The following is a 16,987-nucleotide window of genomic DNA, read 5'->3' on the forward strand; positions in this document are numbered from 1 at the left end:
CGTGCCTATGACCACCAGATTGAGTAACGGTTTTCCTCGTCTTTTCTCCAGTTCGGCACGGATGTTGAGCTGCTGTTTGCTCTTTCGAGATGAGGTTGGAGCGGTAGTGTCTTCACTCATAACCCCCGGTTTGGATGGGGTTTCTGTGCTTGATGCAGCAGTGACCTCTGGACTCTGCCCTCTGCGAACCGATGAGGCAACAACGCCATTTTCTTCCGCACTAAAAAGGGACACAAAAGCAAATGTCACCTCCGAATTTCTAGGATGGTTTGTTGAGAATTTTTTCTTGATCTTAAAGGGGTGGTATAATGCCCCTTTCACAAGATGTAAAATGTGTCTTTGATGTCCCCAGAGTGTGTATGTGAAGTTTTCGCTCAAAATACCCCACAGATATTTTAATATAGCATGTTAAATTTTCACTTTTTGAGGGTGGGCAAAAACACACCATTCTGTGTCTGTTCCTTTAAATGCATACTAGCTCCTGCTCCCAGCACAGAGGGTGGAGCTAAAACAGCTTGTCATTTTACCTCACACAGACATGCACTGAAAATTTCAAAAACGTTTAGCCTTTTATGTGTAAACCGGAGTCAATGATGGAGAGACTCAAGAAGAAGTGACAACATGTAGAATGCAAAAGGACATTTCTGAATGGTTAGTTGATGAATTTATGTAGCTTATGTGTAGTTATCTTCTAGTCATTGATTAGCATATTCTGTCTTGATAATCTATAAATCGTGTTCAGGGGGCGGGGTTTATGTAAATTCTAGGGTTGGTGATGTCACTAACCCGGAATGTCGTGTAGTCCCTACCAGCCGTTTGTTGTAGTCCTTAAAAAGCAATTTCTTTAAAAGCAAATTTCTCCCTTTGCTTTGGAGTTTGAGCATTGTAACTTTGCAGATGTTGTTTAAACTAAAGTTAGAAAAGTGAAATCATAATCAACCACCCCTTTAAAGTCATTAAACCTCATTCTGTTTATTTGATGCAATCAAAAACAAGGCTGAGATAGACATTTAATCCAAATCGGGATTTTCTCACTGCATCTAATTTTCACAACCCATGTTTTTATATTTTTGTCTACTGGAAATTTGTAGAAAGATACAACGCTGTCGAAAAGTTTGGTTTCAGAGTTTTATTTTAATTTAATTTTGTTACATTTTTTAAAACAGCTTTGCTCAAGAACGGCTGCATTTATTTGATCAAAAATGGTACATTTGGTAAGTGGTAAAAAAACCATTACAGAGATATTACAATTTATAAACTAATTTCTATTTACAAATATTTGGATATGTAATTTGTGATATCAAAGCTGAATTTTCATTGTATTTACATTAATTTTGTGTGCATTTGCAATTTTTTTGCAACATTATAAATTTCTTTACTGCATCGATAAATAAAAGTAACTATTTCTTTCAGAACAAACAAATCTTTCGGACCCCTTAGGCAGTAGAGTACAGTAGACTGTAAAATCTATATACAGCCTTCAAAACTCAATATACCAACATATTGTTAGCTGAAACCTACAAACATCTTTTGAAAAAAAGATTGTGTGGAAATCTTACCCCGGGTCCTCTTATAGTCAATTAAAGACTGTTCTGAACAAACGTAACCTATTAAATTAAAGTACAGTACATTGACTGCTCCACCTGCAGAAACCCCTACACCCTTCTTCTTGAGCTTGACGGGTGTGGTCTGTGGCTGAAGAAGAGGGAGTGATAGGCTGTGGGTTCATGTTAGTGAGTGTGAGATTAATCTACAGAAACCAGGCATCTCTGTGGTTTTCTGCTATCCCAGAATGCAATGCAGGTAGACAAGACTCGGTTTGGAGAATTAATTCTGTAATATTAAGGACTGTAACTGCAAGAACCGATAAGAGAGGAAAGCTCACTACAGCAGTTCAGCAATGAGTGGACAGCAGATGATCAAGACGAAGGTCAATTTTCTGTACATTTAAAATAAAATTTAACAAAGGTATCCTTCATGAAATGCACGTATATCCAAAGGTTCCATCATGAAATGAAATGCATATCGAGCTAAAACTACACATCACATATCAAATAGCTTGTGAGCAACTGTAAATGTCAAGTCCAGTCACATTTATTTATATAATACAGATTGTTACAAAGCAGCTTTGCAGTGATAACAGGATAATGATGTATTTTGACTTTTGTTCAGCTGAAGTCAGTTCAGTTTTGGTTCTGTTCTGTTGTAAAGATCAACCATTTCCAAATTAGTACATGTAATCTGTCTCACTAGTGTTCAGTCTGGTCTGAAGAAAAAAAAATTTACAATCGTGTCTGATTAGGTCACGGTGTTGCAGTGCACTTATTACAGGGACAGTCCCTCTGGAGTGAGATGTGGTTACATGCTTTGCTTAAGGGTGAAAGATCACATAGTTCATAAAGCGTCCCTTATAAAGGTTTGAACCTACAATGTTTGGGTTACCAGGGCACATCTTTAAACCACTTCCACGTTACCTCAACTGGCTTACCTTCGCACATCAAAGCCCATGGTCTGCTTCTTGCCTGACACAGTCATCCGGGCAACCTTAGGGACAACCTCTGCTTCGAAGCGACTCTCTGGAGCGTCCCGTACTTTTGCTAGGACGTAGAGAACAATACGCACACACTGAATTTTTTGATATTACAATAATATTCATATTATTGATATTTAATAATGAATTAACTTTAATATTTATCAAAGGTTAAAATTATTCCGCTTTTTATTTTAATTTTTGAAACCATCTCTTTCTTAGCACAAAGCAAGCTTTTTTTTGTACAATACTAATCTGACATGCCTAATGTTCAGAAATGTATGACAGTGTACCTTTTATGAAAGTCAAGTTTCCTGTTTGGTACAGTATAAAGGGTTACTCATTTTCAGATGTGCAGATGTGTGTGTCAGTGCACTCGACATGCACTGAGCCTCATTTTCTCGCTATCTTACTGAAATTCATGAGTCAACTCCTCCGTGCTGCACCAAAACAGGCTCTCAGAGCCAAAGAGGGGGAAGGGATGAAAGAAAAAGAGGATGAGAGAAAGCATTTTTCTGTCCCTGTAAGGTAAATGGCTTCAGTGTGTGCACTATTTCTCGTCATAGCAGTAGAGCCGTTTCAGTGGCAACGGCCACAGCCAGTCATCTCGCTCTGAGCAGCGAACGCTCTGGCCAGGAAAGGGTTAACTCCGGCACGTCACTCGCACTTCCACACTGACTGTGCACTTCCAGCACACAGAGGGTTAATGTGTAAAAATAATGAAACCTCTAACCTTCAAGCAGAAAAAGGATGAGAAGACGAGTCAATAAGGGAGACCTTATATATATATATACACAGTATCTCACGAAAGTAAGTACACCCCTCACATTTCAACAGACATTTTACTATATCTTTTCAAGGGACAATACTATAGAAATTAAACTTGGATAGATTTTATAGTAGTCATTGTGCTGCTTGTATAGCAGTATATATTTACTGTCCTCTAAAAATAACTCAACATACAGCCATTATTGTCAAAATAGCTGGCAAAAAAATTGAGTACACCCTAAGTGAACATGTCAAAACTGTGTCCAAAGGGTCAACATTTTGTGCGAGTTGTTATCTAGCACTGCCTTAATCCTCCTAGGCATGGAGTTCACCAGATCTGCACAGGTTGTTGCTGGGATTCTCTTCCACTCCTCCATAAAAACATCATGGAGCTGCTGGCTGTTAGACACATGGCGCTTCTCCACCTTCCGCTTGAGGATCACCACAGGTGCTCAATAGGGTTCAGGTCTGGAGACATACTTGGCCACTCCATCACCTTCAGCTTCCTCAGCAAGGCAGTTGTCATCTTGGAGGTGTGTTTGGGGTTGTTATGTCATTCAGCCCAGTTTCTGAAGGGAAGAAGAGTTTCATCATGTTCTGCTTCAGAATGTCGCAGTACATGTTGGAATCCATGTTTCCCTCAATGAAGCGCAGCTCCCCAGTACCAGCAGCACTCGTGCAGCCCCAGACCATGATGCCATCACCACCATGCTCGACTGTAGGCAAGACACAATTCTCTTGGTACTCCTCACCAGTGCATCGCCACACATGCTGGACACCATCTGAGCCAAACAAGTTTATCTTAGTCTCATCAGACCACAGGACATGGTTCCAGTAATTCATGCTCTTGGACAGGCTACTTTCAGCAAACTGTTTGCAGGCTTTCTTGTAAGCCAGCTTCAGAAGAGGCTTCATTCTGGAACGACTGTCATGCAAACAGACTTGTTGCAGTGTGTGGCGTATGGTCTGAGCACTGATAAGCTGACCTTCCGCTTCTGCAGCCTCTATAGCAATGCTGGCAGCACTCGTGCGTCTGTTTTTTGAAGCCAGCTTCTGCATCTGATGCACAGCACGAGGAATCAACTTCTTTGATTGACCCTTGCGAGGCTTGTTACGAGTGGAACCCATCTTGGAAAACCTCTGTATGACTCTGGCCTGTACTGTAACTCAGTTTCAGGGTGTTACCAATCTTCTTATTGCCTAGGCCATCTTTGTGGAGAGGAACTATTCTAATTCTCAAATCCAAAGTTCTTTGCCATGTTGAACATCCAGTGTTCAGTATGAGAGAGTTGTACTCAAAGCACAAATTTTAACTGCTCTAATACAAGATACACACATTGGTATGGTCCTGTCAAGCAGGCAAAACATGAAAATGATGAATAGGACATGTGGCTTTGCATGGTTAAACAACGTACAGCTATTATTACTTAGGGTGTACTAACTTTTGTTGCCAGCTATTTTGACAATAATGGCTGTATGTTGAGTTATTTTCAGAGGACAGTAAATATATACTGCTATACAAGCAGCACATTGACCACTCTAAAATATATCCATTTTTCATTTCTATAGTATTGTCCCTTGAGAATATATAGTAAAATGTTTGCTGAAACGTGAGGGGTCTACTTACTTTCGTGAGATACTGTATATACAAAAAATTCAAGGGAAAAAACACAATGGGAAAAAAACACTATGATCTTCGGGAGAATTTGTGAGATGTCTGACTCACCTTGTGAAAAAAAAAAAAATAACGTTGATCTTGATCAATTTTAAAGTATCATAACATGAGAATGTTTGTATATTTGCATTGTTAAATAAACCAACGTTAATAATTCTATAAAGATAAACAGTACGAGCCCCAAGATGTGTTATGGCCACACCACAAGGACCCTTTACACACAAAAGAGCTCAAGACAACACACACACACCTGTTACAGGGACAGGAAGTGCTGGGGAATGTAGATAGCAGTTCACCTGCTCACACACACACACACACTCAGCCACACCCACAAATATCTCCCATCTGAACGCGCACACACGTCGCAACACTTCACACACAAACCACACCCACACAACATATCTCTACACACAAAGCCACCAGAACACACTGCGCTGAACACTGAACACAAATTCGCAGTTACAATAGCAAAAAGAAAAACCGATACAACTAAAATACAAAAACACTTTCCAAAAATGGTTGCCAGACACTAAAAAAATAAAAATCAGTTTATGGGTTAAGGAAACGAGGGACAGTGAGTAACAGCATGTCAACATGTTAATATGCATCACCACACTGCATTTATTATTTATATTTTACATATACCACCATTTAAATTCACTCCTGTTGAATTCCATTTTATTTAGTCTATTTAAAAAAAAAATTATATATACTATTTTTCTATATTTGTAACATTTACTTCATCTTACTGAGCATCTATACAGTATTGTTTATTTCAGCACTTTAAATACCTATATGCTTTGGCAATATTGTATAAGTGTTAGCTATAACGCAATAAAGCATTGTCGACTCGGACTTGGTGTCGGCTGTTGTTCAAAAGAGTATTACTCAACTGTGATGACAATAACAACAGGTAGAAAAATAATCTACATGTAGGACAAAAAAGTCTGAGACACACACCCTTCAGGATATGTAAATGTGCTCTTCCTAGCAAAACGGATCCAGGTCTATACAAACACCAGCGAGACATGATCCTACCTGATTATCTACCATCTCCTTTACTTGCAGTCAGTGACTGTACACACATCTTTCTAGATCTGTGTATTACCTGCTAGCCCTTGTTTGCTATACAGTGTGAATCAAATTCAATAGTGCAACAGTGATAGAATCACACTAAATAAAAGCAATAAAATGAAACTCAAATAATAAAATTTGCTAAAAATAAAAGTTACTTGCATCTTAACACGTTGTCTAACTAAACATAGAAGTCAAATGTGTTGGACACATTTTTGCTCCAGTAGGGGGCACTAGTGTTACAAGTCCTGGAAGGACACAAAATAAACCCTAAAAAAACCCAAGGAGGAACGGTCTTCTTTCCAAAACCCTTACAGTCTACATTATCTTCTCTCCAGCTTATCTTTCATCCCCTTCTTTTTCCATATCAGTTATTTTTATTGGGTTGAGTGTACGGATGTCCTATAATATCTATGGGGAATCCCCGTACACTCACCTTACTACTGCCATTCAAATATGCTCAGTTCCCAATGACATCTCACGCACTATCACAGATTTTCTCACATGTGGCCTTGCCCTTACAGTACACACCTGCTGAAAACAATACATGAACAAGACAGATGCTCTCAGATGCATCACACACTGCACTCATTTAATCTCTTTCATAAACAGGGAAGGGCAAAGGTTGACAAAGGCCTACAAGTTTGCATGAATGGGACAGTCTTACTCAGAACACCTCCATCTTTACAATACTAATTAAAACTAGATTTTAAGAAACCTTGGAACATCCAAACAGCACTATTGTAAGCAACTTTTAGAACACCCCAACAACTGCATAGCAACATTCTGAAAACCCTCAGATTTAGAACACCTTAGCAATGACCTAGCAACTCCCTTGTAAACACTCAGAACTCCCAAACAGCTGCAAAAATGTTCAAGACAATGTGAGTGGTACTTGCCTCATACAATACACTACCATGATGCTACGGTGAACGTTCTGGTCGAATTTTAGCATGTTGCTATGTGATAGCAAAGACTTTCTAATGTTGCTATGTGATAGCAAAGACTTTCTAAGACTTTCTTTTCTAATATTTCTTTCTGAAACATACGTCCGAAATCGCATACTGAGTAGGTACTACATTTGAATTTACTTCACAACCATTAAAAAAGTATGTTCTATATAGTATGAATACGGGTAGTATGTAGTGTTGTCAAATAATATCAATATTTCAATATTTATCGACACTGAAATATCTGAAATGGTTACAATACTCATTTTTTGCAGTATCCATAGACCGATACCAGCTGCGCTTTCTCACTCTCTCTTCTCTGATGGCGAAGTGTCACACACCCGGCTCCTCTCACTCACTTGTTTCATTAGCTACGATTCAATAGTGCCTGAATAGGATATACTTATAGGGTATAGGGTATATGCAACTTACTTCCGCGTTCTGCAAACCATAGTACAATGCTTCCGGTTCTAAATAATTTATCATTTTACTAACTCCCGCAGGTTTCGCACTCACACCAAAAGCGTGCCACACTGATCTAAACAAGTTGTGCTCCGATAAAACCGCTTTAACAGATCACGAGTACCAGTTTGACAACATTTTCGCAGATTTAAAAAATGTCAAAATGCCTGTCTTAGAGTATTCATTTAAATACAGTCAGTTTTGTAACGTAAACAGTTGAGAGAAATCGCATGTTGTGTAACGGTATACTGGATCCGTGCATAAGCTCTTAAAGAGACAGTAGCCTAATATACCAGCTACCATCTGTCAAAGGAAAGAGAGAAAATCAAGCGCTGATGTATTTTGGTAACTTTATTTGTAAGCATTAATCTGCATTCATTTTTACAATGAAAACAATCAAGTTTTATTTTACATTTGAATTCTTTAATTTCTGTAGTATTTCTTACCTAAATACTGTTGGACCCACCTGAAAAACTTAAAGCCATGTTTATTTAATTTGTCTCTTTATTCTATTGTATTTATTTGTGCTATCATTTGAAAATCTGTTTATTTGTTCTTATTTTATTAAGGAATCTTTACTTGTCTTTTTTTGTAAATGTAGTTCAACTATTCAAATAAAGCCTTCATGTGCTGTGTGTAAGCTATTACAAAGAAATTACCCAAATTATTAAAAAATTACGAGATAATAACACGTTATCTGTATGGCGGTATATATGGTTGTGTTCCCCATGGTTTCAAAAATGGTATTAAATATCGATATTTTTCAATGTATCGTATCGGAGTTGGAAATTCCAGTACCGTGACAACACTTGTATGAATGAAATATGGACGTACTACATCTGCCATGTTACTGTCACATAACTAGGGCTGGGTGTCGTTCAAAAAATTTCCTATCTACACCTTGACTTCAATACCGGTTCCTGAGCGATACTTTTTTCAATACCAATTTAATGCAATCCGTTTTAACAAGACTACATTAAATATAACCTAAAAAAAACTTTGGTTTTATTTTTCAGTTTGTTGACTCAAAGACTCATATAGGCCATTAGGGGGTGGAATATATGTCTTGAGCTCAAGCGCACACCTAAAGCTTGCTGCAAAGCACTGCCAAAAGTAGCCAAATTATTATTAATGTGTCAGGAAAAAATAGCAAGGAGACATTTTAATTATTTATTAGTAAGCAATTTAAAAGCGTTTTCTGAGTAAGTGCCGGTTGCAAAGACGAAGTTGACATTGCTGACTTGTCATCTCCGCAGTATATTGAACGTGTTCACGCCTATAGAGAGAAATGCAAATTTCATTTGTTTTCGATTCTAATTGGTTAATTTAAAAGTAGCTATTTTAAACTTTCTAAATGCATATATCTCATGTCTTTGAGGCAAGTGAAGTAGCCTATACGCTGAGCTTTGGTTCGTTTGTGACGCACTCCAATTCTTCTTGCAGTCGAAGACGGAGCAACTTTCTGCTCAGTTTATTCCGTGCACTGACAAGTGTTTCATTAGATTTGTCGTGTTGCCGGTCTTGGCAGCAATTACCTTGTTGCAAATATTACATTGCGCACTGTTGGCATTGAGCCTGGTGAAATGTAGACACACTTTTGATCTTTTCCACATCCTTTACATCTATGGGGGTTGGGACGCTTACACACTACAGCCTCACGTGTGGGCAACGTCTCTGGGCGTAACTGGCGTAAACTAGTGTTTTTCCTTGATGCCTCGCAACGGCCATTCATGTTGCATGCTTATTGGCTCAGTGACTTTGACGAGATTAACCCCTTATGTATCGAAATTTGGTTAAAATGATTGAACTCGATTCCTAGCTCTACATATGGCCTAGCAGCGTCAGTTATGTCGCTTCACCGCCTTTCATAAATCCTCTCCCGTGGCCTCATAGGATAGTAAAGCGTCCATTGTATGCAGCCTTCAGAATCTCGCCGGAATTAGTAGGTCATCCAGGTACTTTTCGCCTACTATTTTACGAACATTTATTAATTATGACATACTACTCAGCTCACATACTGTTTTTTGCATACTATATAGTATGGAAGTAGGCATATTTGGACCCAGGGTGTGCATTCGGACATACAACCCTTTTGGCAACCTGTTTTTCGCATGATATATATAGTAGGGAAGTATTCGATATCAGACACAGTGATAGTTGTTTTTAGCTTGTTGCTATGTTGCATCTAGGACTAGGGTATTTTAAGAGGTTGCAAGGGTGTTGATATGGCGGTTGGAATCCAAGCAGTTTCACGCCATTTCTACAAAGTTTTTTTACTTTAACAAGTAAAAACCAGCCATGACTTTGATATTTGGTACCCTAAATATACATCATCCAATTTTTCGTCCCCAGGTGGGGAAAAATCACAAGCCTAATCATTCGAAAAATAGCACAGTTCTCAGAACCAAGCCACAGGATTTGAGGCATCATTCATCTCTGTAGCACAAACCATTCAGGTCAAGTTACGTGCTAAAGTTTAATTCTTAGGGTTAGGGATCTGTTCAAATCTATAACTCCAGTATGATGCTTAACTTAGCAAACACCACTAATACAAACTTAATCATCAATTCTATTTCTTACTTTAAGCTAAATTAAATAGGTATGTAGACTACTATGTATGAAGTTAGTGCAAGTCTTCACAGTCTAAAGGAGTAAAATCATCTAGTTCTACAAACAGTATTCAGGGGAGAACAAAGAAAGAGAAAACAAGAAACAGTCTGACAGAGAAGGAGAAAAGCTACAAATGATCTTTATTCACGCTCTCAAATAGGGTCAATAACCTCTCTCTCGCTCTCTGACCAATCTATGTAGTGCTGCACAACTCGCAGCACAGACACAATGACATATCACCATTTCTGCAAAAGCCACAAAGTGCAAAAAAGGGAGAAAACGTCAAAGAGCAGTAACAGGGCCAGCTGTAAACCAGTCACTCTTTCCTGTGTGGGTGGCAAAAGGAGGCAGAGAAAACAGAGAGGGGGAAAAAGGGATAGATGACTTGAGGTGGTCAGATGGCAAAGAGATCTACAAAAAGGTGTTGAAGACAGCAAGTGTGAAAGGTGAGCTGCCTGTTTTTCAAAAGCAGGCCTTCACCCACGCTTGGCTCGGCAAACAGAGAGTTAAAAAGAACACACGTTGAAGGAAAAATAAAGTGTGTACAGTCAAAGCATCCTAACAGTAAAAAAAAAACTTTTACATTTTCTGAAGAAAATAGTGGATGTTTGCCTATGCAAAACTCATCATCATGGTGCTAGGGTAATCCAGGTGGTTGCTGGGGCAATGCTATGCTGTTGCTAAGGGTATTCTAATGGGTTTTAAGTTTTTTTCTCCTTCAATTTAAGTCTATGGGATTTGACAGTTTATTGTCCACCAAATGCAAAATAATCAGATTTCTTAGAAATGCAAAAAAACACCTCTCCTCAAACAGTACGATTTGAAGTATTATTCATGTGTGTAGCACAAACTGTGAAGGTAAAGTTACACATTCAAGTTTATTACTTAAAGGTATGGTTCTCAGAAAAATGTTAATTCTGTCATTCACTCACCCTCATGTTGTTTCAAACCTGTAAGACACAAAAGAAGATATTTTGGAAAAAGGCTCTTTTATTTTGTTCATACAATGAAAGTCATACAATACAATGAAATGGGATCCATGTTGTTTTGGACCCCATTGACTTTCAAGTACATGGACAAAAACAGTTGAAACCTTCTTCAAATTTTCTTCTTTTGTATTACGCATAGAAGGAATGTTTTGGAGCGACATGAGGGTGCAATAAATAATGACCATTCTCATTTTTAGAATCTTTAAAGGGTTAGTTCGCCCATTTAAGACATGAAGTTGTATGCAATCCTTACCAGCACTATAGTGTATACACACTGACCCACTCTGTTGTCACCCCCCTGGTCCGAGTTCTGACCGCTGGAAGTTTTTGAATGAAGTAATCCCGGCTACTTTCCGGGGCCACAAAACTGTGCGTTTTTACGTGAAAAAAAGATTTGCGTTTCAAAGCTTGATTAATTTAACACAAAAAAAACACGCCGGGCAAAATTCATACCTCAGTTTTAATGCGGCACTATTTTCCTTCCGTTTCTATCAATCCGCGCTGCTGTCAATGTCAACAGTGCGCACGTGACGATCAGCTCTTCCATAGTGTTTACACAATCGATCGACAACAAGGTAAAAAATATTAAATTAACAATGGTACGAACTTGTAAATTCCCAGGCTGTGACAACAAGGATGTCCCGGGATCAAAGTTCAAATTTCATCACTTTCCTGTATAAAATATGAATATGAGACAGCTTTGGCTGGTTGCCATCGGCTACTCAGCGGGAGCTAAATTATCTCGAATAAAGGATTTTCGTGGTGTCAACTCCATATAATTATTAATTTATTAATGATTGTATTATTGTCCACTCAGTATAATAATAATGCAGTCAGATAGACTATTATATAGCCAACACTAGTCAAGACAACGTTAAATTAATAAATAAAAAACTACAAAGCAAGATGAGCGATCACACTTACTCTGCCGACATCTGACCGTCAAGTCCAGCTGGTTTGGGTCGCTTTTTCCAATTTATTTTAGGGATGTAGAAGAACGTCTCCAGGACACCTGCATTTAGCATCGCAGGGAACACGTCATTGGATGTAATGCAGACAGAAGGTGCGTTGGCGTCCTCGTCAATTGAAAGGTTTTGCATCTGTGGCATGATGAGTTCCCATTCGTGGCAGCAATAGCTTTCAACCTCTGTTGGCATAACTTCACAATTGGAACAAGTGCACCACCATTTGTCATTCATCCTGCCTCTTGCTACAGCTGTGGTGGGCCCAGCATCAGATTGGACAACTTCTCTGTCCTCTCGCTCTCTCTCTTCCCGTTCTTTGTCCATCTGCTCAAGTTCGGCATCGGTATACTCCGGTTCATAAAGATATCCCTTTGTCGTTGAGTTAAAATTACTGTCTTCATCTGATCCGTCTGACACTGTGCTAAAATTAGTTTCATCATCTGAAGTTTCGTAGTCGGACATGTTGTTGTCGGCGAGTCGCGCTATCAACAGCTAATCGTCACGTGCGCACTGTTGACATTGACAGCAACGCGGATTGATAGAAACGGAAGGAAAATAGTGCCGCATTAAAACTGAGGTATGAATTTTGCCCGGCGTGTTTTTTTTTTTTGTGTTAAATTAATCAAGCTTTGAAACGCAAATCTTTTTTTCACGTAAAAACGCACAGTTTTGTGGCCCCGGAAAGTAGCCGGGATTACTTCATTCAAAAACTTCCAGCGGTCAGAACTCGGACCAGGGGGGTGACAACAGAGTGGGTCAGTGTGTATACACTATAGTGCTGGTAAGGATTGCATACAACTTCATGTCTTAAATGGGCGAACTAACCCTTTAAGATTAGCAGTTTGTTCAAATATCTAACTATAAACAATAGTACTAATAACTACTTAAAGCACCACTAGTAATTTTGGATGCATTTCAATGAAGAAACAAGAACAGTCAGTGATTAAATGGCCAGAACATTTAGTCACTTAATTAAATCTGATAGTTTATGTAGGCTTAACTAAGTCTTATTCACCAAGAGTCCTAATGAACACACTCTGTTCAAGTGATTATCAGGATAATACTGTTTTAGACACTAGGTCAGTGTGCAATGAGGAAAAAAAGCCAATCAAAACATGCAGGTGTGTGTGTTTTCACACCATCTTCAGATCTGTGCATGTGTGTATCAATCTCCCATGGTGGATGCATGGTCTACCACTATGAAAGCAAAGCTTTTGTAAAATCTCTTCCAATTTTCTTTGGGTGTGTTAACACCTTTATGTGGCCACAAAGGCTCTCCGTTTTATATGTACGTATGTGCGTGCACACACACACACACACACAGTCACAAGTAAGTGATAAACACCACAAGCTAACACACCCTTTAACGTGAGCAAAAAACAAGCACAACCTCAACAAAGTTCCCCTCCACCCCCATATATTGACACACTCCAACATCAATCGCAGAAATGAAACTGGAAAATTTTTATTTCAGAATATATACAAAAACTCAGGCCCATGGCCACATCAGTGCTTTAAAACAAGTTAAAAATGCAGCGGACAATCAAAATTGAAAAAAACAATTAACAAAATGTCTATTAAACATTAATTATTATAAATAAAACATACTTTTACAGTGTTGGGTGTCAAAACACATAATAGGAAAAACTCCAGGTGTCCCCCAAACCCAAATGTCTTCCCTCTTTCTGTGTTTGTGGTAAACCAGCGCTGCACCTCATTTCAAATGGCAGCAAAACAGCTGTAGAGAGAATCTGCTGTTTTTTTCTTTTATCTTTTGCACTCTATCTGCTCCTACTCTATTTTTTTCCCCTTATGTAGAGAGACTCTAGAACTGAATCAATAATTTGTCAAAATGTCATAAAACTACATAATCAAGTACAAAAATATACATTTAGCCTAATGACAAATTTTTAAAAAGTGAAAATATGAATATCAACATGAAAAATTGAAAACAAGACGACTTAAAAAGTAATACTACATTACTATCTGAGGTTGTGACATTTTGAACAAAAAGTCCTTTGCAACTTTTCAGTGTAATGGTTAGCTGTAAATAAATATAAAAAAACTGAAAAATACAAAAGTATAAAGATTTATATGGGGAATGATATAAAATAGCAGTCTCAGTTCTTTAAATAATAATTGCATGGCTCAAATGTACAAACCTTTTAGTGCTTATCGTTGATTAACATCTGAAAGTTCATATTTTCCTAAAATTATCAATGCTAATCTATGCATTTCATTCTATAAACACTATTATTTAGCATTCAGTAAGACAACTTCTAGATACAGCCCTGCTTCTTTGGCTTACGGCCAAAACTGTAACGTCATCATAATCTTGTGTAAAAATGAACCTGAGTCACAAAACTGTTTGTTTGGAAGTTTTTTGAAATGGTCCTGAAAGATAAAATTAAAAAAAATCAGTCTCGAGTAAAAGCTTTTCTCTGATTTGCCTTGACCATGTCATCCGGAGAGGGTGTGTCGAAAGAAAACGGGGTGATGTGATGGAGAGGTAGACACTGCACTCGTTCTTTCACTCTCTCCATCTGTCTGCTGTATAAGAAAGCATTATGTGTTGCTCTACTGCGCAGACTCTTCTCGCAGCTCACAGACACGCAAAAAGCGGACGCAAAAATTGACGGTTTAGCAAATACACGTTTTTTCTTACTAGCGGAGACTTGGGTAAAACTTAAAAGGGTTGGCGAGCGACTGTCAGGAGATGTTTGGGAGATAAGCGCGCTAAGATCGACGCTCTGATTAAAGCTTAGTGAGCGGGGCTTAGGTAATGCAGTTGCAGATTTGTTCGATGCTTGATGATTAGACATATTTTCACTCTTGAGAGATGTAGTGCACGCAAGTGACACTTGGTTTTGGGACATGAGTTCAGACAGGGATAATGCCTCTGAAAAGCCCAGAGGAGCATTTGCAGCAGATGTTTGGATAGGCTTTTGGATGTGCGTATTGTTTTGTGTACCAGTAATATATGAATTTTGGGTGTTTTGGAGTCCTGGTAAACTGTCATAGAGTTTGGGACTGCTGTCCTGGTGCTCCTGAATCAGCTCAGCCAATGAAAGGCTTCCAGAGCTCTTCCCTTGCCCAGGTACTCCCAACGGCCCACTGCTTTGCAGGACAGACCTCAAACTTCCTAAGGAAACCGGAAGAGGGGCGGACTGCTGGGAATCCTGCAGCGCCAGACTACTGAGAGAGCAGGTTAAAAGAGATGAGGAGGATGTCACACCCAGACCAGCTGGGACAGAAGTTCCCAAAGAGAAACCAGAAGAGAGAGATGCCCCAGAGCCTACAGACAAACCGGGAAAAGGTGGGACACTAGGATCCTGAGATAGAACAGCAGAAAGTGGGGGGGTAGAACCAAGAAAAGAACCAAAAGGACTGGTAGTAAGAGGAGCTGCATAATCCAATGAGACACCAGTGGAAGCAACTAAAGGAGGAATGTTTGTACACTTCTGTTCATGCTGAGCTATTACTTGGGCGAGTGAACTTTGTCCTAAAGTTCCATCACTGCCCAAATTATGACTTGAAAGCACTTTTAAATGGCCTTTTGTCAAACTTCCCAGACCAGGGGGAGGATTTAAAACAGGAGGCATGATCTTGTTTGCTTCAGGCATTGCCAACAGATCACTGAGGCTGTAAGACTGACCGCAGTCTTGTTTCAGGGGTTTGCCTGAATGTGCACTTGATACAGTCTTAATACTGTCGTGTGATGGAGAAAATAAGGCTCCTTACCTTACAAGGGCCAATTGTAGTCAGAGAGTACAACCGAGAGGATGAGGAAGGCGATCAATGGTTAGCCGAGACCACAGAGAAAGCAACAAAAAAAAAGGCAATACGTTATACATGGTAAAATGAAGGATAAAAAAAAACAGCAAAAGCAACAAATAAAAACTAAGTCTGGTGGATGTAAACAAAGTTAGCAGTTGAAGCCAGGAGAAAAATTTGTATCTTAAACTGTATACATAAACTGTAAAGGTAAAGTAGAAAATTGTTTGCCTTAAACATATAACAAATATGACAAATAATAATAATAAATAGTGTTAGCAGTATTACTTTTCTAAATAATTTTTAATGTTTTATTTTTTGCATTTATTTATAGCCTCTGGTACTGAAACAAAAAAAAATTAGGTTCTCCCCAGTTTTGGAAAAACCCTGGAGTTTAACATTTTCCCCTGAGACCTCATGCCAACTTTTTGCGTTTTAACTATCTGTGGTCTTGCTGGAGTGGTTTTCATTTTCATTTTGGAATAAAATACATAAGAGGGCATATTTTTAAGTGGAAGTGGCACAGATGTGTTTTGGGTAGTTAATGTGCTATACATGGTATAATGGTGTGTATGTTTTTTTTTTTTCGGTTGTTGTGTTCTGGTTTTGGGTGGAAGGGTGTGTATGTGTGTGTGTGTGTGTGTGTGTGTGTGTGTGTGTGTGTGTGTGTGTGTGTGTGTGTGTGTGTGTGTGTGTGTGTGTGTGTGTGTGTGTGTACCTTTCTGTGGTGCAGCTGTGGTGGTAGGCTCGGGCTGTACGTTGGTTCTGGCAGGAGGGGCGTGTGTATTGGTGTTCTCCTCAGTTAAAATGAAATCGAGGGCCCGGTGAGGGTCGCAGTCGTATTTAAGAGCTGCCTGAGTCAGTGTGGAGTCTGGAATTGAGTCTCCTAGTACTGCTCTCATGTGATCCAAACAAGAATATAACTGACCTGTCCAAACACAAACATATTAATATTAATAAAATCTAATACAATACATATTTCTAATGGACTATGTTAACATTCTTCAAAACTGAATATGGATTTTTGACAAACACAAAGGATTAGATTAATAATTACATCCGTACAAAAACACCATTATTTAAGTTTGAACTTTATTACCTAGGGGTGGTAAATTCCATAAGGTATTTTAATAAAATCTTAAAGACTAAACCCTTGGTTGGTCGCTCTTTTCTGACATGAATTGAAAAGC

At 38.7% G+C, this 16,987-nt stretch overlaps 1 protein-coding gene across 2 annotated transcripts in view; it reads right to left on the minus strand.

The window, feature by feature from the left end:
• hbs1l (HBS1-like translational GTPase) overlaps positions 1-16,987 on the minus strand; it is a 31,936-nt gene that overhangs the window by 11,423 nt on the left and 3,526 nt on the right. Inside the window, exons 4-7 of one of the 2 annotated variants that reach the window (XM_077218541.1) lie at positions 16,516-16,725; positions 15,679-15,759; positions 2,489-2,597; positions 6-220 (exon numbers count right to left, since the gene is read on the minus strand). In XM_077218541.1, the coding sequence (XP_077074656.1) occupies positions 6-220; positions 2,489-2,597; positions 15,679-15,759; positions 16,516-16,725 (615 nt within the window). The remainder of the gene's footprint in view (positions 1-5; positions 221-2,488; positions 2,598-15,678; positions 15,760-16,515; positions 16,726-16,987) is intronic. The other variant, XM_077218542.1, reaches the window with a different exon arrangement.

Source organism: Siphateles boraxobius, unplaced genomic scaffold (assembly GCF_051911475.1).
Source record: "Siphateles boraxobius isolate OS27281-9 unplaced genomic scaffold, OSU_SipBor_1 77, whole genome shotgun sequence".
NCBI classification, from domain to species: domain Eukaryota; kingdom Metazoa; phylum Chordata; class Actinopteri; order Cypriniformes; family Leuciscidae; genus Siphateles; species Siphateles boraxobius.